The sequence below is a fragment of the Zophobas morio genome, unplaced genomic scaffold, assembly GCF_036711695.1.
Source record: "Zophobas morio isolate AGI-343-1 ecotype UQ-CSIRO unplaced genomic scaffold, CSIRO_AGI_Zmor_V1 ptg000280l, whole genome shotgun sequence".
Taxonomy (NCBI): Eukaryota; Metazoa; Arthropoda; class Insecta; order Coleoptera; family Tenebrionidae; genus Zophobas; species Zophobas morio.
This window is the reverse complement of record NW_026972384.1, coordinates 34,180-60,421: the sequence shown is the minus strand read 5'-3', so window position 1 is coordinate 60,421 and position 26,242 is coordinate 34,180. Positions and strand designations below refer to the sequence as shown.

The window sequence follows — 26,242 nt, the reverse complement described above, 5'->3', positions numbered from 1 at the left end:
ACATTATGCTATGAGCTTTAACTGTCATTAATTATTTATTATTATGTGCGTACCAAATTGCTGTGTAATAGCAAAGCCATGAATTGATAGGCAGTTGAATGTTCCTTGTTTAAGCTTTATACTTTGAGCACTGGCCGAGTATATTTTATCAGAAGCACATCACATTTTGAAATGAAAGACAATAATGTTTTAGTACAAAAAAGGAAAAGGAAAAATGATAAATTTTATTAGTAATTCATAATTAATGTGCTAATATAATGACATAATAATTATTAAATAAGAAACCCTTACCTATTTTCTGCCTAGGGATTTAAAGTTACTGAATGTATTCCTTTTATTTTAAGAATTTGATTGCTAACCTAAGCAAACGTTTGTTTTTTAAACTTATATAGTCTAATGACTCTACAAATGAGTTTACCACCTTTAATATTTATTAGTTAATATACATAAGAAAAGGTTTAAATTTTATTAAATGAATTACAAAAATGAATATAAAATATTTTATTATAAGCTAAGGTAGATGGTAAAAAGCAGAACTCGATAGCATAACAAATTTAACTTAACAGGAGGCACTGCACAAAATGTCAAATAAAGTGGTTTCCCACAACACGATGTTAAAAAATTAACGCTTTGTTGTAAGCAAGTTAAAAAGAGCTGCTTTTTAGCATAGTTGGCGCACATGGAGTAAACTTAAACGATTTTGTATTAGCCATTATGTAGAACGGGTAAGAGTTATTACGATACTAAAAAACAAGGAGATATGAGAATTCTCGCTCTTAGTTTATAATTTTGTTTGGTTTTGGATCCCAGTTTAAAGGTGTGAATTAGGGCTTATTTTTGTTAATAGTAATTGTTATAGATTCTAGTCTACGAGACTTGGACGTCAAAAGGACATTGATTATCTATAAGGGGATCATACTAGTAATTAATTGTTTAACAATGTTAGTAATAATTAGTTAATGAGAATATGTAAATACATTAAGGTTAAGGCTTTACATTAACAAAAATTTCTTAGATAAGATGATTCCAAAGTAAATCAGTCACAATGAAAAACAAATTTCATGGTTGGTTAGGAAAACAACAGAAGACCATTAAATAAATAATTTTACACTTTCGAATTCAACGGAAACAAGTTAACTAAACTAATATAATAATTTTTTAGTAATTTGGTAAGAATAGGTTTTCTTACAAATATGGAAATAATTATCCTCATAGTGAGTATAAATGCCGTTGAAAACCAGCTAATATAACTGTACTTTTTAATTTATAAATTGCTTATCGAAATTCTCAATAGTTTGATTTGAATTTCATCTCTAAACGTATTATTTCTAAATAACACAAAAACAATTTTAGCCTAATATTACTACTCCTCTTCTCGGGTAAGGTTAGCTCATTTTTTGGGGGAAAAAAGCATTCAACTGATATAGTTAGTTTAACACTTTTTAAAATGTAAAACCGAGATCCCGATATTCCGCGACTGCTAGAACCTATATTAGCTAAGCAAGATAATTGATGGATTTGACTTTCGTTAATTGTCAAGTTCTATCTGTTATTGTTGCAATTCGGGTTATTTAGTTGCTCCACTCACGGTACGCAGTTACATAAGACAGATTCCACGCCACCAAAAATTAGGCGCTTTGTGTTTTGCTAATTATAACTGGTAAACCTAACCTATTCAGGATATTTAATTCTTATAAAACTATATATAATTATATTATTTTTAATTTAAGAAACGTGCTATCACGTTGATTTCCTCATACACCGAGCTAACTTAACAATTAAAGAACTTTACCCCCTCTTGTGTAAAAAGGCTTCTTTCTCAAAAAGCAACAAAGGTAAGTTTTATTTGAAAACTATTCGGCGACTTTGACTTGTTCAGCCGTGGCTTGGTTGTATGGCAGTCACCTAAATATAAAGCGACTTCAAGAGGATCTAAATCGACTGTCGCGAATAATTACAAGTGTCCCATGGTTTGTCCGGGATGCTCACATCCATCGTGACTTGAAGTTGGAACGCTTCCTTGATATTTTCGTCGGTTACTGTGGAGAGCTATGAAAATAAACATTAAGCTCATCCAAACGATTTATTTGTTCGAAAAATAACCTATGACGCTGGTGCTTACACTCGTTATAGGAGACCAGGACACCATCTTATCGCCTAACCCCTCCCGGACCTAGAGGACTTCTTTTCTCTAATTTGAAAATCAGATTAAATAGTATTTTAGGCCTCTTCTAACCTTGGCCTGGCTGTATTATATCAACTTTATAAATAAATAAATAAATTAAGAAGCCAGGGGCTCCTCCCTTCTAGTAATGAGCTCATAGTCGGGGGTCTGGCTGAGTGGTACTAACCGGTGTCTTCAGGTGGCCTCGGAACTTGTGACTAAGGTCGTCTCTCCAGGTAGTGATTTTTAGCGATTTTCCACTACACTTGGCCGAACCGCAGGAGACTGGGCTCGTCATTTCCAGCATTTTCAGTCCTTCGGGACAATTATCACAGCTTTTTAAAGAGTGTACATTGGCGAGACCCACGCCCCAACCCCTGCAGAAGAGGGAAAATTCCGATTAAGGGTCTTAAGGTCTTAAGAAGATCGGCCATAGTATGCCAGTGCCAAAAGAAAAAAAAGAAACATTAAGAAACCAGTGACATATCGCGTCGGCTGCTTGGGCCTACGACTCCACTGCAATAGCGTCGAAACTTAAGTGATACAAAACAAATTTCTGCGCGTGCGAAATGAAGCGCTTTAGATGGGGCTTCAGCTGTATCCTTTAGACTTCGTCTTCCAACGTAATGCATATATACCCTTACGACAGTCTATCCAGGCATACTAACTGCCCGCTGGTAAGCAAACATTTACGAGTCATGTGACGGGGCGCGTTTTCACCGGCCACGTGGAGCGCGTAAGCTTTAGTATTTCTTTGTCAATATCAAGAAATTAATATCTTACCGCTCGAAAGCTATTTTGTAATAAGTGCGATCATGCCTGTTTGAGAGTGCGAGTTTCTGAAGCGCTAAAGGCTGTCAATTATAAATAAAAAGATAAAAACCTCCCTTTTCGGTGAGGAGCCCATAGCCGGAGAGGCCTAGCAGGCAGCGGTGCTGGACGGAGTCTCTAGAAGGCTTCGGCTCTGTACCTGGAGCCGCACCGGTGGTGGTTTTATAAAAAAAGTAAAATAAATAAGATTTTCGTTCTTTTTGTTGATGGTGTGGCCCACTCAGTGCGCAGTTAAATAAGCTAGATTGCGTTTTAACTAATTTAACTAGTAGAGTCAATCTATCATGATTATTTTTATAAATGTATGTATATATGTTTACATTTATATTAACCTTTATAAACAATAAGATGTTTGGTCTTATTTGTTTGTTGCGTCTATTGAGTCTATAGGGCTGTAAAGAAATTTTAGCTTTATTGCCTAGAGGACAAGTTAAACATATTGTTTTGGTCTATAGGGCCGAACAGAGCGTTGCTAGTAACTGGCCATAGGATATTTATTAGGAGCTTAACGTCTAGAGGGCGCTTGCAATATTAAAGAGCCTAAAAGCTCAAAAGATTTTAAATACTTTTGTTTTGTGACGTTCTTTCAGTCCATAGAGGATAAGTTTAATTAACTTTTTACGTCTATAGGGCTGAACTTAGTGTTGCTGCTAACTGTATAGAGGTTAGTTTATTAAAGAGAGTTTAACCTCTAGATTACGTGTGCCTTCATAAAGCTTGATAGCTTTGAAAAGAAAAATTTAAGCAGACGGCGATTTTATATAAGCAAATAAACATAAGTTTATTTAAACTCCTCAAGGCAGATTATTGGTTATAGGCCACATTACCAAATCTGTTTGCCTCATCTAAGTCTTCTAAGAAGTAATTTCTTGTTTTATTCACCTTCATGCCATTATACAAATAGGGAACTCCATAAAAGTGCACCAATAATACCTCCTTGAGAGAAGGCGAGAAGAAAAAGAACGAGAGTTGGTGCTGACGTACTATTGTCTATATGCCTAGCATAACTTTATCGCTTAATCCTTATACTCTTAAACGAAACGGAGATAAAGAAAGAAAACAGTTCCCTTTGAACACCCGTTTTTTTTACAGTTTGCGTACCCGCTTTTGAGAGATCATAAGAAAATTATATTATAGCGAAATATATACACCTTTACGAACAAATATTTATAAATAAAATCTTCGGTTTATATATATATATTTTTTATATTTAAAATTAGATTACTTAAATAAACGTTTTATGTTGATTTCATTTAAAAGACAAGTTAAAGACAGTAATTGCCATATTCTTTCAATATTTTATTAAATTTATTTTTGAAAAACTGTTTAAACTTAAGTTTTTCTCTAAATATAGTACTTCATTATTTAGTTTATCTTTACATAATAAATTTTATGTAATTTATTTTACATTTTTACGTTGTTTGTGTCAAAATACAATTAATTTTGCTAAGAGTTTCACTTTTATATAGTATTTTGTTTTTTTAATACTGAATATCATTACCAGTAATCAAATAAAAATTGAGCGTATATGTTGTTATGTTATTAATTTAGTTTTTACTACCAACTCATCCTTTGTGGTACACAAATTTAACCCAAAAAAAACATGATTATGTAGCCGGGCGCCCTCTAAAAAATTTGTATATTCTTTAAAGGAAACTCTAAATTATAAAGCCATCTTCCCTTACAGTCACCTTTTTAGATATGAAAAGTATATAAAATCTATATTACAAAAAAAATTTATTACTTAACAAATATGCTTTCAACTAATAAATGGGCACACTTACCCTCCCGAATGTAAATAAAAGTGTTAACCTTAATATAAAGTTTAAAGTTTGGTAGCGCGACTTCGCTGATAAGCTTTATATACCCATTAGTAGTTTTTGACTAGATATTTCATTATAAAACGAGATTATTTTAACAAAAGCTCAGATATAACCAGTCTGACCATATTTTTTCACTCTTGTAAAATCTTCAAATTGATACCCTAACATATAATTGACTTCCCTTTATTAGTAGAAAAAAGTTGTTTAAAAAAGTTCTTATATAAGATTTGTTTTCTCCTAACCTTAGAACGATCAGGAATGTACAATTCCAAATATTAATAGCTCAGTTCTTAGAGTAATAAAGAAAGTTAATAAAGCTAATTTACCCAAGAGAAGTCTATAATAAAAGTCGACTTCTGTACTAGTTACGCTAAAACCTTCAATAACTATATAACTGTAAACTTTATAATAATAGTCACACTAAAATCTTCGTTTACTATATAATTATAAAGCGTAACAAAAAAATAGGTTGATTTTTTATGTCTTTACGTATTAAAGTTTGTAACTACAAAAAAAAGTATTAAATTTCTTCCTTTTCAGTAGCCATGTGTCTTACCTTTTTCCCTAATTGTTCTAGCCAATAAGGAGCTTCATATCTGTAAACTTTGAAAAACACGGAACGTTTTAGTTGCTAATTGGTGTAACGATTTTTATTGCTTTAGTAATTTTTGATAATAAATTTTCATGCTGTATTAATCCGCGCGTGTATGCAATAATAATAAAAGTTTTTAACTATATATTTAGAAATATGGGAGTTCCAGCTTTTTTTCGTTGGCTTTCAAGCAAATATAGTAAAATTATACAGCCAGCAATTGAGGTTTATCTGAAAATTTATAGTAAAAAATCTTTGCTAACTTTTTTGCTATTTAAAATACAGACTATTTCAATTTTAATATAATTTGGGATTTTTTTTTAATATTAGAAAAAACCTTCCCCACCTGGAGAAGAACCAATTGAAATTGATTTAACATCTAATCCAAATGGCGTAGAATATGATAATTTATATCTTGATATGAATGGCATTATTCATCCTTGTTGTCATCCTGAAGATCGGTTTAATGTTTTTATATACAATACTACTAATATTTTTATATAATTTATTTTTAATTTTTTTAAAAAGCTTATTTTATGGCTTACTAATAATATATAGACTTGTAGACCTTTGTTTAAAATTACTTAATTTGCTATATTTGTTATTTTTAGACCGCAACCAGAAACTGAAGATGAGATGATTGCCTTAATTTTCGAGTATATTGATAGAATTTTTTCTATAGTCCGCCCACGAAAGCTCATATATATGGCAATCGATGGCGTCGCACCGGTTGCTTTAAATTTTTTTTAATGTTTCTTTAGATTATATTTTTAAATTCTTAAAACTTAAACTTATCTGGACTTAATTATTTTTTAAATTTTTTTGGTTTTATTTCGTGAAATTTATAAAAATTTATAAATTCTTTTTAGAGAGCGAAAATGAATCAACAACGTTCTCGACGGTTTCGGGTCGCCCAGGAAGCTGCAGAAAAACTGAAAAAATTAGAGAAAATTAGAGAAGAACTTTTAGAAAGCGGCCAGAAACCGCCACCTTTAAAAGTAATGGTTTTAAAGGAAATTATACTTTTTAGGAATTATTTTTGTCAAAATTTAATGTTAAATAAGTAGAAATAAATATATCTGCAACAAATAAATAATAATCATAGTAAATAACAATTTTTTCTATCCTAAACCGGTTTTTAAAAACCCTTAAGAGCTTTAAAAACACGTATATTTAAAAAGTTTTTCAATTTTATTCATTTTCAATTAGTACTAAAAAAATTTTAATATAAATTTATTTTGTATTCATTATTTTACTTAATTTTTTTAACAATTTCTAATAAAAGCATTATAATAATACTTTAATTATTATAAAATTAAAAGTAGATAAAATTTTATCTTTTATTGATTTCTCTAGTAGTAAAAAATTTTAATTATAAATTTATTTTATAACAAAAAATATTTTTATTTAAATGTTTATTTTGGTTAACTTTTTAGTATTCTATAATAAAGCATTTTAAAAATAATTGAATTGTCATAAAATTAATTGTTAAAAAAAATATTATCATTTGTATTTTTAGCAGTAGAAAATTTCATAGATGCATTATTGTAAGTATTAATAAACATTTTTAAATAAATTTTATTTTGATAAAATTTTAAATTTAATTGTTTTTTTAAGCATTAAAAAATTTCACTTTTAAATTTTGTAATAGTCAAAAAAATATTTTTAATAAATGTATATTTCGATTAATTTTTTAATGTTATATATATATATTGAAGTTTTTAAAAAAAATTTATTTTTGATTTTTATCAGGAAATTTTGAAATAATATATTTTTTAAAGAAATTTATATACATAACATTGTCTTTTGGTTAACATATTATAAAATAAAACTATATTTATAATAATTTAGTCCTTCAAAAGTAAATGTAAGTATTATTTAAACTTAATTTTTTTAGCAATAAAAAATTTGCATCTTTATGATTTTGTACTTGTTCAGAAAATATTTTAATATAAAAAGAATATTCTTGTGAACTTTATAATATTATATATATTAAAAAAAAAAGCACCTTAATGTTAATTAAAATCTACTGTTAATTTTTTTTTTAAGTGTTAAATAATGTATGTTTTAATTTAAATGTATATTTCGGTTTACTTTATAATGTTATATAATATTTATCATAGTATTATTATTATTAAAATAAAGTAAAAAGAAATTTATATTTTTATAAATTTCTTTTAGCTGTAATTATTTTGAGTCATTAGTTTATTTTTTATTTAAAAAAATATTTTTTTGTGTATATCTTAATTTTGGTTAACATTTTACATTTATATAAAAAGTTATTTATAATAGTTTATTTATATTAAAATTAAATTTTTTAAATAAAAAATTATAATTTGATTTGAATTTTTTACGTAAAAAATAAAAATAAAAATTTATTACGTAATTGCAAAGAAAATATAACTTATATATATATATTTTAATTAACTTTATTATTTATATAATAAAAGCCTATTAATAAAGTATACTTATTATAAACTCTTTTTTAGAATTAAATTTTATTTAATTTTTTTAGTAGTAAAAGATTTAATTTGTAAATTTTTATTGTCATTGTAGACTAAAAAATTTATTATAAGAATATTTCGGGAAACTTTTATTATATAATAAAACCATTTTAATAGAATATTTATTTGAAATTAATTGTTTAAAAAATTTAATAGCTATAGCTTTAAAATTTTTGAATCAGAAATATTTTTTCTAAATACTAAAAAAAAATTATTTAAGTTAAATATTTATTGTAATTTACTTTCTTATATTTTATAATAAAAACATTTTAATAATAATTTAACCTTTTTATATTAATTTTTAAAGAAATTTATATTGAGTTAAATATTTATTTTTTATATAGCTTTTTTATATTTTATTAGGGGCATTTTAATAATAATTTTATTCCATTAGACTATTTGGTTAAATAACATTTTTTTTAGCAGTAAAAAATTTTAAATATAGATTTATTAAGTAAATGTTAAAGATAAATAATTTTATTTCTATATTTATTGTAGTTTTTACTTCCTCTTTAAGAAAAGCGTTGTTGTAATACTTTTTTTCCATTATTTTAATTGTTAAAATTTGAATTTTTTTAACAGTTAAAAATTTGAATTATAAATTTATTTCGTAATTTGAAAATATGATTGTAATTTATTTTTATGATAAAAGCATTTTAATAGTAATTATATATCTTTAGATTAATTGTTTAAGTAAATTTTATTTCCTTTTATAGCAGTAAAAGACGAATTTTTCATTTATTTTTGTAAAAATGTTAAAAATATATTTCTTAAATATTAATTGTAGTTTACTTTTAAATATTTTATAACAAAAGCATTTCAGTTATTTGTTAATTATAAAGTTAATTTAAAAAAATTCTCTATATTAATTTTTTTTTAGAAGTTAAAATTTTGAATATTTAATTTATTATGTAAGTGTTAAAGAAATTTTTTTCATATAAAATGATATTTTTATTAACTTATATAGAAATATCCTAATGAAGTTAATACAATATTAATTTATTTATTTTATAGTAAAACGAAATTAGATTTTTATTATTATACTTTTCAAAAGTAATTTTAATTTTTTTAAAGGATTTTATTTTTTTTAAAATTTTATTATTATAATTATATTTTATTACGAAGCCGTCGGAAAGTTTTTTTGATAGCAATTGCATCACTCCAGGAACTGAATTTATGTCTCGTTTATCAGTTTCTTTAAGGTTTTTCTTATTGTTAATTATTGTTTTTATTTGTATCGTTATTTTTATTATATAATTATATACCATCTATTATATATTTTATATTGTAATATATATTATTTATTATTTTTTATTTATTATCTATTATTAATTTATTCTTACTATTTAAAATTTACTTTATATTATTATTGAATATGTAATTGTTACTTTATTTATTATTTAGTATATATTATTATTTTATTATTAATTTTTTATCATCTATAATTTATTATTATATATTATATATTATATATTATATAATATATATTATATATTGTTATTATAATATTATTATTATATTTTTTATATATTTATTTTATATTATTACTTTATTATTATTAATATTTATTCATCATTTATTAATATTTTAAGATATTACGTTATCAACCGCTTAAATACGAGTCCTGCATGGAAAAATTTAAAAGTTTTTTTATCCGATGCGACTGTCCCTGGGGAAGGCGAGCATAAAATAACTGACTTCATTCGTCGACAGAGAGCCCACGTGACTTACGACCCCGCCACAACCCACCTTTTGTATGGGGCGGACGCCGATCTTATTATGCTTGGTGAGTTAATAACAATAAATAAAAGTATAAAAAAATAAGATATTGTAGATGATATGAATAAAAATGTATTATAAGAATAATTTTTATGAAGAATTATAATAATAATATTTAAAATTTTTTTAAAATACTTAATGGAAATAAAAACTAAAATATAATAAACGATTGTAATAAAAAAGTTTAACAAAAATAATATTTATGAAAATTTATTAATAAAACTTTAAAATTTATAGAAAATAATGATAATGATAAGGATAATAATAATAATAATAAACACTAAATTTAATAATATTAATAAATATGAAAGTAGTTATTAATATTAAAAAATATTCAACTATAATAATATCAATAATATCTAAGAATTATAGTAATAATAATTATTGTAATAATATTGATAATATGGATAACAGTTATTAAAATAATTATGATTTTGAATAATAATTAATATTGATAAGAATTAATATTATAAATATAAATTAAATATAATAATAATAGTTTCCATAAAAAATTTTTTTTTTACATCGAATTACTTTAAAAAAGTCATTAAGATATATTTACAGTAAAAAAAATAATGATATGAATAAATATTATATATCTTAATATTTGTATCTATAAATTAAATATAATTATAATTATAATTTTGAAAACAAATACTTTAAATAAAATATTATTTATCAATTATTAAAAAAAAGTTATTAAATAAGTATTTATAACTTTTAATAAAGATGATATAAATACTAATTTTGAAATAAAAATTTTCTAAATAATATTATTATAAATAATTCTGAATAATGAAAAAAATATATTTTTTATGAATTATTATGGAAAAATTTTTCATATATAAATTAATAAATTACAATATAAATAATGATATGAATAAAATTATATATTTTTATAAAATATCGTTATTGTAAATAAACTATAATAATAAATTAGCATGAAAATAATATACTAAAAAAAAGTATTAATAAAAAGTTATTAAATCCATTATTATTGGTAATAACTTTATATCAATAAAAATTTATACTGTATTTAGAAGTTATAAATTTTAACATATAATAGTATAAAGTCGTAAACACACGTGTTCTTTTACATAATTATAAAATGTTGAAAACAATTTATTATTATCGTTGCTACTGTTAGGCTTGGCCACTCACGAGGTCGTCTTCCACGTGCTTCGTGAAGAATTTACTCCCGCCAAAGCGCCTCCTTGTATTATATGCAATCGCATTGGTCACTGGCCCCAGTTCTGCCCTGGCGAGCTGCCGTTGGAAAACGAATCGGTGGCTACTTCCGAACCAGTCAGCACTACCAAATTTATATTTATAAAACTTGATGTTCTTCGTGAATATTTGGAACATGAATTATATATGGTTACTATTATTTATTTTATTATTATATTTATAAACATTGTAACTTTTATTTCTTTATTTTCTTATATTTAAATTATTATTATCATATAATTATAACTTTTACTTATTATTATTATAATTTTATGTTAAATGTAACGTTATACTTATTATATTTATTCTATTAATATTTTTAGTTTTTATATTTATTAAAAAACTGTAAACTTATTAATATTATATTTTAAATAATTATCTTTATTATAAAAACTGTAACGCTTCCATATTTATCCAATCGTTATACCAATTTACTTTCATTTGATATTTTTTGCTTTGTTTTTATAAAAATTTACCAATTTTTAAAATTATTTTGCCCCCTTTGGTAGCCTCATCTCCCATTCGGCTTCGATTTGGAAAGGGCGATTGATGATTGGATTTTCTTATGTTTTTTTGTTGGGAACGATTTTCTGCCTCATTTGCCCTCGTTGGAAATCCGTGAAGGCGCCATAGACCGCCTCGTGGAAGTTTATAAGACTAATTTGGTCTCTCTTGGCGGTTATGTCACCGAAAACGGTACCCATTTACCGCCCTTTTGTTTTTTTGTTGCTGTTTGTATTAAAATAGACACACATTCAATAATTTGAATCGATTTAAAGGATTATATGTATAATTAATTAATGTCACATGTTTTATAAATAAGCGTCGGTTGCGTGGCTATACAATTAAAAGGGCTTCAGTATTTTGTTTGTCACTTAAAAATTTATCGGCAGCAATAATAATTTCTTAAAATTAACTAATATTAAAAGTGTTAAATAATAATGGATAAACATTATAAATATTTTATATTGAAGTAATAATAATTATATAATTATAGTAATAATAGTTATAATAATTACAAGAACAACAATCATAATAAAATAAAAAATAATAGACAACAAATATTAAAACGCTATTAAATTTTACGTTTAATATATTAAACTTATAAAAATTATCATTAGTGGTAGTATGTATATTTAATAATAATTATAGTTTTATTAATAATAATAATAGTGAGTAATCATAATAATAATGGCTTTTTATAGGGTTTGTTAACTGTCACCGCGCCCAGAAACTCTTGCAGGATATTGGCGTTATGGAAGACGAAATTTTTGTGAAACGGAAAGAAGAAGAGGAGCGCAGAAAAAATAGAGAAGCGCGAAGGGAACAACTAATTCAGAGCAAAAAGAAAAATTATGAAGAAAAACTTATAGAGTTCGGCTTTTTACAGCGCGTTGGTTTTGAAAATTTTAAAAAGTCGAAAGTAATTTTTTTATTAATATTTAATAATACTTAACAATTACTATGTTGAAAAAGTTATTATTATAGAAAAAGTTTAAAGTAAAAAGGATATTAGAAATTATTGCAATAGAAAAAATTTTAAAGAAAAGATTTATTATAGAAAAAGTTTTAAAGTTATGGTATTTATAATAGAATTATAATCTTAAAAAATAAATAAAAAAATATAAGTAACTTTTAATATATTTACTTGAAGATTTTATTATTATTGTTATATAAATAATTTAGAATTGTTATTATTTATTAATACACAATAGCTTTATTTCTTTTTTTAATATTATTTTTAATATTCAAACAATAATATTATTATTTTCCTATTATATATATATATAAAAGATTAAAATATTAAAGTATATAAAAATCTGTTATTATTATAACTATTACTGTTTTTATTTTTATTATATTATTTATAATATTTATTAAAACATGATAAGTTTAGAAGTTAATGCATATGAATTTTATATAACATCATTATTATTATATAATTATTTTTAACTATTATTATTACATTTATTAATTATAAAATTATTCATGTTTAGTTATTATTTTTGTATATACTTGGCAAAAAGTTTAAACATGTAAAGTTTTTATATTATTATGTTTATTACTCGTTTTTTTATTTGTTTTATAATGGTTATTATGGAAACTATCACTGTCGTTAAATTTAGTAATAAATAAAAAAAAAAGTAAATATGATAAAATATAAAAATATTATAAATAAGTATGAAATTTTAAATATATAATAAAAAAATAAATTATTAGTATTATTAGTTATTATTGCTTTACTATAATAGTTTTTATTATCGTTATTATTATTTTTTCTAAAATTTTTTTGATATTATTTACTTTATCGCTTTTTTAATTATTATTATAACTTTTATTATTGGTCAATATAATTTTTTTACATAATACAGTTTTTCTATCGTTCTTATATACTTTTTATATTATTGCTTACTTTACAGTTTCTTTATTGGTTACTCTTATAATTTAATTTATTATTATTATTCTACTTTAACAAAGTTTTTCCTACCGTTTTTATTATTTTAATTTTTTATTATATTACTTTGCAGTTTTTATAATTATTAATATTATTATTCTTGCTTAATACAGTTTTTCTTTCGTTATTATTATTACATTTATTTTACTAATTATTAATTACTTTATTTTTTTTTAAAACATTAATTTATTTGAATATATTTTTTCTTTTGTTATTATTACTATACCTTTGTTTTATTATTTTGTTATTATTAATAATGAATAAATATAATGATAATAAATAATAAATATTAGTAATAATAAAATAATTTAACATAAATAAATAATAATACATAATAATGTAAAATAAATATTATTTTTATGAAAGTCTACTTTGGAAGTCACGAGAGCCATTCGGCGAGAAGAAGAAAAGGAGGCGCAACGACAGAAGGAATTAAACCAATCAAAGAAAAAAATCTCTCAAGAAAACAAAAGAGTGGCCGAAAAATTGAAAACATATTTAAAGGAGGAGTTGGCACGTGACACTCCAGGTTATTATTGGTCACTTAAATTTATTTTTTTGCTTGGTTTCTTTTTATATTTATTATTATTGTTTATTTACGTTATTATTATTATTATATATTAGTTAAGAAAAGACGGGCCGAAAATAATGATAATGAAGGTTTTAAACGCGTTAAACATGTTGAGAGTGAAAGTGATAATAATGACTCATCAGTATAAACTTTTTTATTAAATATTATTAAATTATATTAAATAAATAATAATAATAACTAATAAAAAAGTTTTATAAAAATCAAAAATATTAAAAATTTCAAAATAATAAATACCAAAAAAATATAAATTATTAATAACTAAATAAAACAAATTAATAGTAATTATAATTTAGTATTAAATTTATTTTTTATTTTTGATCCGATTTACTTTTCAATATATTTTTTATTTATATTTTTTAAGAAGTTTTACTTGCTTCACTTTTTGTCATTATTTATAAAAATTTATTTTTTTTTAAAATCTTTTTAATATAACTTTGTTATTATTTATTAATATTAAACTTTTTATTCTTTTTTTTATCTATTTATTTAATTTTGATTATTAATAATTCGTTATTACCTCTTTTTTTAATTTTTTTAACATTTTTTTATAATTTTTTAATAATTAAAAGATATTTAATATACGTGATTTATAAGAAATAGAATTCATATCCATAAAAAATATTTTAATATATTTATGAAGTTAATTATAATTATTCTTTTTGTAATAAATGAAATCATTATTAAAGTTATGAATTTTTGTAAAATTAATTATAGGTTTTATATAATTTTTTGTGAGAAAAAAATAATTACAAATATTAATATTTAATATAAATTATTAATAGAAAAGTTTTTTATGATTATATTGCAAGGAAATAAAAATTAAAATATAAATAAATATTTAAAATATTAAATAAAAAGTAAATAAATTTTTTATATAAAAATATTTAAATCATAAGAAATTTTATTAAACAAGTAATAAATAAGTGAAATTTTATAAAAAATTAATGAAATATTAAAGTGAGAAAGTAATAAAATTTAAAAAAAAATAAAAAATTATAAAGTAAATTATTTTTATTTGAAGTTATTGAATTATATAACTAATTACTATTCTTAACTAAAGTAACAAATAATAAAGTTATTAAAATTTATACATGAAGGAAGTAATAAATAAATAAATAAAAAATATAGAAACAGTAAAAAAAATAAATTTTATTAAAAAATTTATTATCAAAAATACTTTTTATATACAAATATTATTAAAGCAGTTAATGAGTATAAAAAAATAATAGAAATATTTATACAAAAAATAAACAAGATATAAAAGAAATTAAAATAATAATAAATATAATTTATTATATAAATATTAATAAGGCAGTTCATTAGTAAACTAATAATATAAATTATTTAAAAAATATTAATAATAGGAAATAAAATATTTTAAAAATAATAAGTATAACTTTTTATATATATAAAGTAGTTAATTAGTAAACGAATAATATAAATTTATAGAGGTATTAGAAAAGTAGTTACCAAGTAAACAAATAAAAAAAAAAAATTAGAAATATTAATTAATAATAAAAACTTTTTTCTATAAATTTTTTATTTTTAGATAAACGATGCTTCTGTTACCTTTGAACTTGAGGAAGTGGGAGAGCAAGAAGATGATATAAAATTATATGAAAAAGGATGGAAGGCGCGATATTATCAAAGTTTATATAATAATAATAATAATAATAATAATAATAATAATAATAATAATAATAATAATAATAATAATAATAATAATAATAATAATAATAATAATAATAATAATAATAATAATAATAATAATAATAATAATAATAATAATGGTATTAAATAATATTTCAAAATTATTTTTCAGATTTTTTTAAAGTCTTTAAGTTTTTTATTACTTTTATTTACTATTATTATATATTTAAAAGTTTATTTACTACTACTAATAATAATAGTGGTGACAAATAATCTTTTAAAATCTTTATATATGATATTTTTTGTTTTTATTATTTTTTACTTATTATTATTTATTGAAGTTTATTTACTCTTCATGTTTTTTACTAATAATCATAATCATAATAATAATTTTAAAAATATTTTAAAATTTATGTATTTAATATTTTCCTTAGTTTTTAAGTTTTTTTATAATTATTATTTTTTTTATAATTTATTTATTATTATGATTTATATAATTATTATATATTAAAGTTCAATTTTTTTCAATTCTATGAATTTTTTTTTAACTTTTATATATTTTTAATTAATATATTTTTTTTATTAATTTTATTAATATAGTAAAGTTTATTTATTTTATTACTTTTTTCAAAGTTATATTTATTTATTACTATCTTATTATTATATAAAATATTTATGTATTTATTATTTTTTATAATTTTTTATAAGTCTATATATTCATTATTTTTTTAATAACTAACTTTTATATATTTATTACTATTTATATTATTTATTTAAGTTTAATTATTATGTTTTATTATATTATTATTTTTTATTTATTAATATTATTACTTTTATATTATATTATTATTATATATTTAACTTTATTATTTTATTGTTATAGAAAAGTTTATTTATTTTATTATTATTACTTTCATAACTTTTATTTATTTAAAACTTTTATTAATATATTATTTATTAGTAAAATTAATTAATTAATTATTATTATTTAGATTTATAATTGTTTATAATAATTTACTATTTGTATTATCTTTATTATTATTAATAACTTTAATTTCTATTATTATGTATTAATATATATTCATTTATATTATATTTATTTATTATCATTATTTTAAGAGTAAATATTACCGACAAGAAGCTTTCATGATATTTATAATATAAAAAAAGTTTAGTATAAGAGCAAAAACGCTAACTTTTTAAGTATTATTATTTTTATTTTTATTAATATCCATAAATTAATTATAATATTCTTTAAAAAAATTATTAAAATAAAAGAAATATTATAAAAGACTATTTTAATAATACAAACTTAAATAATAAAAAATATATAAAATAAGTTTTATAATAATATTTTTAATTACTACTATTATTATGTAATATATATTATTTATGATCAATATTTATAAGGTGTTAGATATATATTATTGAAAAATTGTTATAAAAAGAATATTATAGTACAAATTTAAGTAAGAAGTATGTAAAAAAAAGTTTTATAATAATATTATCTACTATTATTACTATATATTATTTAATAATTATTTTTTTCAGGCAAATTTTCGGTGGACCTTACCGACCTTCAGTTTCGCACGTCATTGGTCCAATCGTATATGGAGGGTCTTTGTTGGGTGCTTTTGTATTACTATCAGGTTTGCTATTGGCTTGTCGTTAATTTTATTCCGCATTTTTTATGATTTTTTTATGATATTATTATATTTATTATTATTTTAACTATTTATTAGATTTATATATATATTCATTTTTTAATTATATTTATTATTATTTTAACTATTTATTAGATTTATATTTATTTTTTTATTTATAACATTTTTATATTATTATTATTTATTTTTATAATTGATATCTTTTATATTTACTGTCTATTATTTTTATATAATTTTATTATTTCTGTTATTTATTAATTTTATAAATTTTCAAGATTATTATTTTTTATTTTTATTTTATTTTATGTATTTTTATAATTTTTTTTTTTTCATATAGTTCTGTTCTTTTAATTATTTATTATATTTATAAATATACTACAAATTATATTATTAATTATCATTATTATATAATTTTTCATCTAACTTATATTATTTTTATTATTTTTATATATCTGTACTACGCTTATTTTTATTTTTATTATTTGCTATTTTAATATATTCTTTCTTGCTTAATAATTATCATATTATTATATTTATTTATTTCTACTATTTATTCTTTTTATTTATTACTCTCTTATTATATTGTGTATTTTATTATTTTATTATTTTTTTTATACTTTTTAGATTTTATTTTATTTTCTATTAATTTTTTATATTTTTTTTAATTTTGATTAGTATATTTTTTTTTCTTTGTTTTCATTTTTATTATTTATTATTACTTATATCGTTTTAGTTTATTTTATATTATATTATTTTGTTTATTTATAATTTACTTTATTATTATTTATATATATATTATATAATAATTATTAGTGATATTTATATTTATAGTAACGTTACTACTAATGTTTTATATTCTTTTTATGTATTACTTGTTTTTTCTTAATATCAATTACTATATGTGTTGTATTTTTTTCTTTTTCATTGTTAAATTTGAATTATTTATTATTATTGTAGTTTTTATTTTTGTTATTTATTATTACTATAATTTTTTTTTTTATATTTATTATTTTATAATTTATTGTTATTCGTTTTTTATATTAATTTTATTAAATATTATTTAATATTTTTTACTTTTCTTTTTATTAATAATAATTATTTCTTTAAGGTATTGCAAAAGTTATGCATAAATAATGTTATTATTATAATAATTTTTGAGTCTACAAATAAACTGTATTATTAAATTTTCTTATTATTTTTTAATATAGATTTATCTTTTCATTATTATTATTTAAAAACTTAATAATATTTTTAGCTTAATGTTATCTTTTATATTATCATTATTTTCTTTAATACCTTTGTGTTATTGTTATCATTGCTTATTTTATTATAATATTATAATTATTACTACATTACTCATTAATTCCCCACATTTTTTGTATATTTACTATTATTATTGCTCTTCTATTATTATTTCTTTGCTATTATCTATATAATAATTATTATAGTTATTTTTTATTAAATATTATTATCTTTAATAATCATAGTTATTATTTATTTATTATTATTATTTTTTAAGGGCTGCGCCTCGTGGGAATGGTACTTCCCTTACCACTACGCACCTTTTGCTTCTGATATTGGCGAGTGCACCCTCAAGCAAAAAGTTATTATTATTGTTATTATTAGTTTTATTACTATTATTAATATTTAATATATAAAAGGTCTATTTTTCTAAAAATACGCAACCTTTTAACGCTCTTGAGCAACTAATGGGCGTACTTCCTGCAAGTTCGGGCGTAAAATTTCTACCAAAAGTTATTATATTATTACTATTAATATATATTTATATTCTATTACTATTTTAATTATTATTATTATTCAAGTCATGGTCGGATCTTATGCTCAACCCTGATTCATCCATTATTGATTATTATCCAACAGAATTTCGAGTTGATATGAATGGGAAACGGTACGCGTGGATGGGTATTATTATTATTATTGTTATTATTATTGTTATTATTAATAATATGATAGGCGTTGCTATTCTTCCTTTTATTGAGCAGGAAAAGTTACTTAATGCGCTTAAGCCGGTTTATAATGATTTAACTGAAGAGCAGAGAGAAGTAAATTTTAATAATAATAACTATAATAATAATAATAATAATAATAATAATAATAATAATAATAATAATAATAATAATAATAATAATAATAATAATAATAATAATAATAATAATAATAATAATAATAATAATAATAGTAACTAAAGAATAATAGTAAAAAATTTATAATTATTATTATATTAAATTTCCATTAACCGATAATATTACAAACAATATAATTATAACTTTTAGAGAAACGAAAAGGGGCACGACTTTCTTTTTGTTGGACCCAAAAACTCATTTTATTCTTTTTTTTGTAAAATTTACGGGGAAAGCGATACAGATAAGGTGTGGTTTTATATAATTTGATAGTAATATAATAAATATAATATATACTTATAATTGCTTGTATTTATGTTTATAATAAATATTATATGTATTTATTATTTATATTTTTTAACTTTTTTATTTTTTTCTATTGTTTTTTATAATTAATAGTATATATTTCTTTATACTTACAATAAATTTTATATAGATTTATTTATATTTTTATTAACTTTCTAAATTTATTTATAATTGTAGTTATTATATATATATTCTATTTTTAATAGTTTTATAACTTTTTTTTATTTAAACATATCATATAAATATATTATATATATTCTATATTTTTAACAACTATTTAATTTATTAATATTTATTATAAAGTTATATATATTTATATAGATTAATATATATATTTATTAACATATCATTAGACTTATTTATATTTGTGATAAGATATATATTTATATATATTTTATATTTTTATTTTTTATTAAATTTATTATAAATTTTCTATATTTATTATATTTTTAATAACTTATCATTTATTTTTTGTAATTTTAGTAAATATTACGATATTTACATTGATACCTTTATATATTCATTAACTTTTTATATTTTTATTTATATTTATAACAATTTATATATATTTATGTTTATTAATTATTTTTTTATATTTTTATATGAAAGTGGTTTGACTCCGCTGAGTTGGCCAACTCTTATGGATTTTTTGGTTTGTTATGTGAAATATTATTAACTTTATTATTTTTTTTTTTTGCTTTTCACTATTATTATACTTAAAAAAATTGTATATGATTAATGATGATAATATATTAAAATTTTTTGAAAATTTAATATAAAATTCCAAACAATTTTCAATAATTGTAAAGAATTTTTTGCACAGGAACTTTTTCGAAAGACCCACTTGTATGCCTTCCTGGAAGCACGTGCTCTTCTGTCCTTAACTTACCAGCATACCCTGATATCCCTCATAATCAGGTTATTAGGTACTTAATCATCGTGCCTTTTTTTTAATTAACTCCAGTGGACAATATAATGAATATTATTAATACTTATTTGTCCCCCAACAGTGTTCGTTACAAGTTTCCTACATTTGGAGAATCCCATATTTTTGAATCGAAACTATTGAAAAACGCCGTTACACCTTCACGTGTTGTGTCACGCGAGGATTTTGAAATTTCCCAATCAGGAGGTTTTTAATCAATTGCCTTTTGTTGGATTGTTTTTTATTGGAGTTTATTATTTTTTACTACGGCATTACTTACAATTAATACCAGTTTTTTTTTTATTGAGCCTTTATAGTGTCGCCCTTTTTTAATCAATATTTTTTTTAAGCATTCATTGCTGGGAACATTTAAATTACATTATTATTATTATTATTATTATTATTATTATTATTATTATTATTATTATTATTATTATTATTATTATTATTATTATTATTATTATTATTATTATTTCTATTTATTTTTTTTGCGGATTATAAATGGCTTATTTTTTTCTAACTATTATTTAGTGAATAATGCCTTTATATTATTATAATCAAATTTTTAATTTTATATATACATATTATATTTGTTATAATTTTTATTAATATTTTATCTATTATTTATTTTTTGGTATTAACATAAGTAATACTTTGCAATTTTTTTTGACTGATCTATTTTATCATTAAAATTTATGAATGTTATTTATTAATTATTATATATATCGTTATTTATATTTGATTCATTATTCATTTTTGAGCATACATATACTATTCAATTTTTTTTATGACTAAATTTTTAAAATTTAATGAATTTTTTATTTAGTATTTTTTATTTTTAAATTTTTAAATTTGTGTATTAAGTATTTATTATTTTCATTATTTTTATATTAATATTATACTTACAATAATTAATAATTCATCTTTTTATGAATTTTTGTTATTTCACTATTTTAGTTTTTTATATAAAATAATAATTTTTATTATTTATTAATAATGAATAACTTATTTTTTTATTAATGTTATTAATATTATTAATATTACTATTTTATATATTAATACTTATTATTTATTATTATTTTTTTTTGGTTTTAATTTATTGTCAAAAAAAAAATAAAAGTCTTTATCATGATAATTATTATAATAATAATTATTACTAATATTACTTTCAATATATAAAGAATTCTTTTACTTTTTCTCGTCGTAATTATTATTATTATTAAATGTTTATTCTTATTATATTTACAAAAAATTTTAATTAAAATAATATAATTGTTGTTCTTTAAAAAATATATTTATTATTATAATTATAAGTAAAAAAGTTTATTTATTTACTATTATAAAAGGAATTGGAATAAGAAGAAGAGGAAAACCTCCTCAAACTCCAGCAAAAAGAATGATTCAGTTATTATTATTATTAAAGCTTTTATTAAATATACTTTTATTTTACCATTCTTTATAAGTAATACAATTTTTATATCTAACGCGTTTTATAATAATATTACCCTTTTTTAAAGTTAGATATTATAGATAATGAATTGTAAAAGTTTATAGGAAGAAAATATATAATATTTAATATTTAATTAATAAGGATAATAAAAAGTAAAAATGACTTTTTTTATATGAATAATTTTTTATAAATTTATAAAATAATAATGAAAAAAAATGCAAAACTACAGATTTTTTTATAAAAAATGTTTTATGATAAGTGACCAATCCATTTTTATATTTAAAAAAATAACTAATTAGACACGGTCTGGGAAGAGCAAGCCAATCCTTTAATCGTCCGCATCCGCCAATTATACGTACAACAATATTTTTTATTTTTCGAAGAAAAAATTCTTTATAATTATGACATAATTTATATATATACACACATTCATTATTTTTTATATATTAAATAACTATAAAAAATTATATTTAATGATAACTAATAATACTTATTGTCTATAAATATAATAATTATGATTATAAATAAAGTAATAATAATATAAAAACTAAAATATATTATATTTATATACTATATTTAGAATATTTATTAGAGTATGTTTTAATAATAATTTTATATAAAGTTAATAGTTTTTATATGAATAATACAAAAAGTTTATGAGAATTTAAATAAAATAAAAATTATTATTTATTATTTTTATATAAAGAAGATTTGTTTATTAAATAATAATAATATTTGTATTAATAGAAAGTTTATTAATAATTAAGAAAGAAAGTTAACTTTTATTATTAATTCCTTATAAACAAGTATGAGTTGTTGTTTTATTATATTAATTATTTAAAGAAAATTTTTATTATTATTATATAATGTCTTAGTAATTTTTGTTGTTAATTGTTAGAAAATGTAAATTTTTTATACATTTTAAGAAAATCATTTAAAACTTATAAGTTTTTATTGTTATTATAAAATGATTTGCTTACGAAATGTTATAGTAAATATTTAAAGGTTATAAATAAATAAGATTATTAATAAATACTCACAAAAGTAATTATGTAAAGAAGATTTTTTTATGTTATAAAGATAACAAGTTTCCATAAATGTTCAAGTCTATTTATTGATAGAAATTTTTTAAATGTATAAAAAATTTTACAAAAGCCATTATTATTATATTTAGATTTTCTTATTATACAATATTAATAATAAGTTTTAGTAATTGAAGAAATTTTATTAATATTAGTAGTTAATCTTGTCTCGATCATTATTATTAATAATTATTATTTTTATCATTATCACAATTGTTATTTTAAAATAAATTACAATATATTAAGAGAAACATTAAGTTTTCATTTAAGTAATGCAGCTTAGTATTATTAGAATATAATTAGTTATTTATTTTAGAAAGTTTTTAATAATAGTTATAGTCTCGATAATTGGTACTTTTAATTATAATACTAATAATTATAAACTTATAAAAATAAAAGTTTATTATAAGCAGTAAAATATTATTATTTTTATTATATAATATCTAATTATTACAGAGTGTAATAATTATTAAGAGGGATGATGGTTTATAATAATTGTTATAATAATCATATTATCCATCCAATTTATTATTTACAATAATAATTAGTAACAAAGCATTTATATATATATATTAAAAAACTTTTTTTTTTATAGTTAAAGAAGCTTTTAATAGTTATAATAATAATAATTATAAAAGATGGGAACAAAGATTTTTTTATTAATGTATTAACCAATCATTCTTTGGTATTATTACTATTATTACTATTTATTTAAATTTTATTAGCATTTCGTCCGCATTCTCCTTCGGTTCCTCCGTTTTCATGGGATTATTGTTATTATTATATTTTTAATATTTATTATTATTAATAATTATTTATTATTTGATATAATATTACATTTATTTGTTTAATTTTTTTTATTAGTATATTATAAATTTTATTATACTTATTAAATTATTTATCTATTATTATTAACTATTATTTACTATTTATTATAATATTTTTATTTATTTATTTTTAAAAATTATTTGTTATTATATATTTTTCTTTAATATTTATATATTGTTATTAACTATTTTTTATTATTATTTTCTTATATCATATTATTTTCATTTATTTATTTCTAGTAATTATTATTATAAATTATTGTTATTATATATATTTTTATTTATTATAACTTTTCATTTATTTATTAATATGTTATTGTGATACTATATATTTAAATATTTAGTATATACTATTATTTTTTATTTATTATTACTATTAATTAATATTTATAGTTGATAATAATATTTTTACTTTTTTATTTATTATTCTTGTTAATTAATATTTTACTATTTATTATATTATTATTTCTATTTAATCAGTTTTTTTATTTATTAGTATAATTAATTCTTATTTTATACAAATTATTGTTACTCTTTATTGAAGTTATTGTTAAAGCTTGTTTTCATTGTATTTTTCTTATTTTTTTATTATATATTTATTTATTTATTTATTATTATAAATATTTACTTTTTATGTTTACTTATTATCTATTATATTATATATAATTATTATTTTCAGGCCCGCCCACTTCTTTTGCTTATAATTCTTATAATAATATGAATGCCTTTTCCATGAAAACTCCTCAGTTATACTACAGCACCCCCAAACCTTTTCGTTCTGCTAATAATAATAATAATAATATTAGTAATTATAATAATAACAATTATAATAATAATAAAAACTTTTATCATAGTAATACGAACACCTCAAAAAGTTATAACAATTCCACAGAATTTTTTCCCAACCGAACTTTTTATGCCGATCGCCATTTTACTGAAATGAATGAACGTGAGGAACATTCACGCAACAATTTTAACGACACCTTTCCCAACAAAACTTTTTATAGTCTAAAAGGAAATGAAAGAAGTTCTTATAACTTCCCTGAAGGAAGTCATAATAATACTAATTATAATAATAATAACAGAATAAATAAAAAATATAAGCAAAATTTATATAGAAAAGAAGAGCTAGAAAGGAGGCGTGGCTATTAAGTTGTTATCATATAATAGTAATAATAAAAGTTATATTAGTTTTAGGATTATTATAATGTTTAATTAATATATATAATGGAAAACATCTATATTTATATATATATAATAATATAAAGCTATTTTGGTTTTAGTATTATTATTTTAACCAAATATATATATTGGAAGTCTTGTATATTATTCATATATATATTAATAATGATAATAATGAAACCTTTAATAATTTTATAAACTGTAGAATTAATATTTAATACGGGCTATTATCTATAATACAATCATAATAACTTTTTGGAAATGTTACGGCGAGTTTTATATACTTCTTTGGAAACCTTAAAAAACTTCATAAAACTATGGAAATAAAATTAATTTTTGGCTCTTTCTATAAATTATAATAAAAAACTTTAATACTGCATAAAATAAAAAATAAAAATATAATTCAGATATTGAGGCATTAAAAAACTTATAAAACTTCATAAAACTAAAGAAATAAAAATAATAGCCGTACTTTATCTATAAAGTTATAATAAAAACAGTCTATAAAAACAAGAAATGAAAGAAGAATTTTATTAAAAAAAACTTTTAATCTTCTTAAAACAAAAACTAAAAATATATTACAGAACTTCAGACGTAAGTTTCGTTAAAAAAAACTTTAAAAACTTTTTAAAACTAAAGAAATAAATTAATTATAGCACTTTACGTTACAATTATAATAATAATAAAAAAACTCAATATTTCATAAACTAAAAACTTAAAAAACTTCATCTTTTTTTTTGGTTTAAAAAGGCTTTTTAAGATTAATTTAGTACAAAAAAATATTAAGGTAAAAATAATAACAAAACTGAATCTTCTAAAAACTAACACATGATATATGTTATTATAATAGAATATTTTAAGAAAAAACTTTTTTTAATTTGTAAAACAAAAGATAAAAAAAAATACGCTCTTCTTAAGTAATACCATTAGAAAAATGAAGAAATTTTTTAAAACTTTCACAGAACTTTTCATGCACTTTGCACTTCCGACGGAGTCTTAATAGTTTTTAGCTGGTTATTCTCTGAATCTTTTACTTTTTGCATTACAA

General features: G+C 19.7%; 1 protein-coding gene across 1 annotated transcript; it reads left to right on the top strand.

Annotated features, from left to right (window-relative positions):
* Positions 1 to 5,566: 5,566 nt before the first annotated feature.
* On the top strand, positions 5,567 to 25,164 carry LOC135119694 (5'-3' exoribonuclease 2-like). Its single transcript, XM_064044089.1, has 25 exons — positions 5,567 to 5,635; positions 5,741 to 5,871; positions 6,022 to 6,139; positions 6,280 to 6,408; positions 9,040 to 9,116; positions 9,507 to 9,700; positions 10,841 to 11,070; positions 11,430 to 11,616; positions 12,126 to 12,343; positions 13,742 to 13,904; positions 14,000 to 14,088; positions 15,517 to 15,616; positions 17,169 to 17,266; positions 18,801 to 18,884; positions 18,943 to 19,035; positions 19,105 to 19,204; positions 19,256 to 19,344; positions 19,576 to 19,671; positions 20,338 to 20,380; positions 20,552 to 20,654; positions 20,739 to 20,860; positions 22,000 to 22,057; positions 22,403 to 22,458; positions 23,911 to 23,958; positions 24,692 to 25,164. The coding sequence occupies exons 1-25, from the start codon at positions 5,567 to 5,569 to the stop codon at positions 25,162 to 25,164; spliced, it is 3,168 nt and encodes a 1,055-aa protein (XP_063900159.1).
* The last annotated feature ends 1,078 nt before the right edge of the window (positions 25,165 to 26,242 follow it).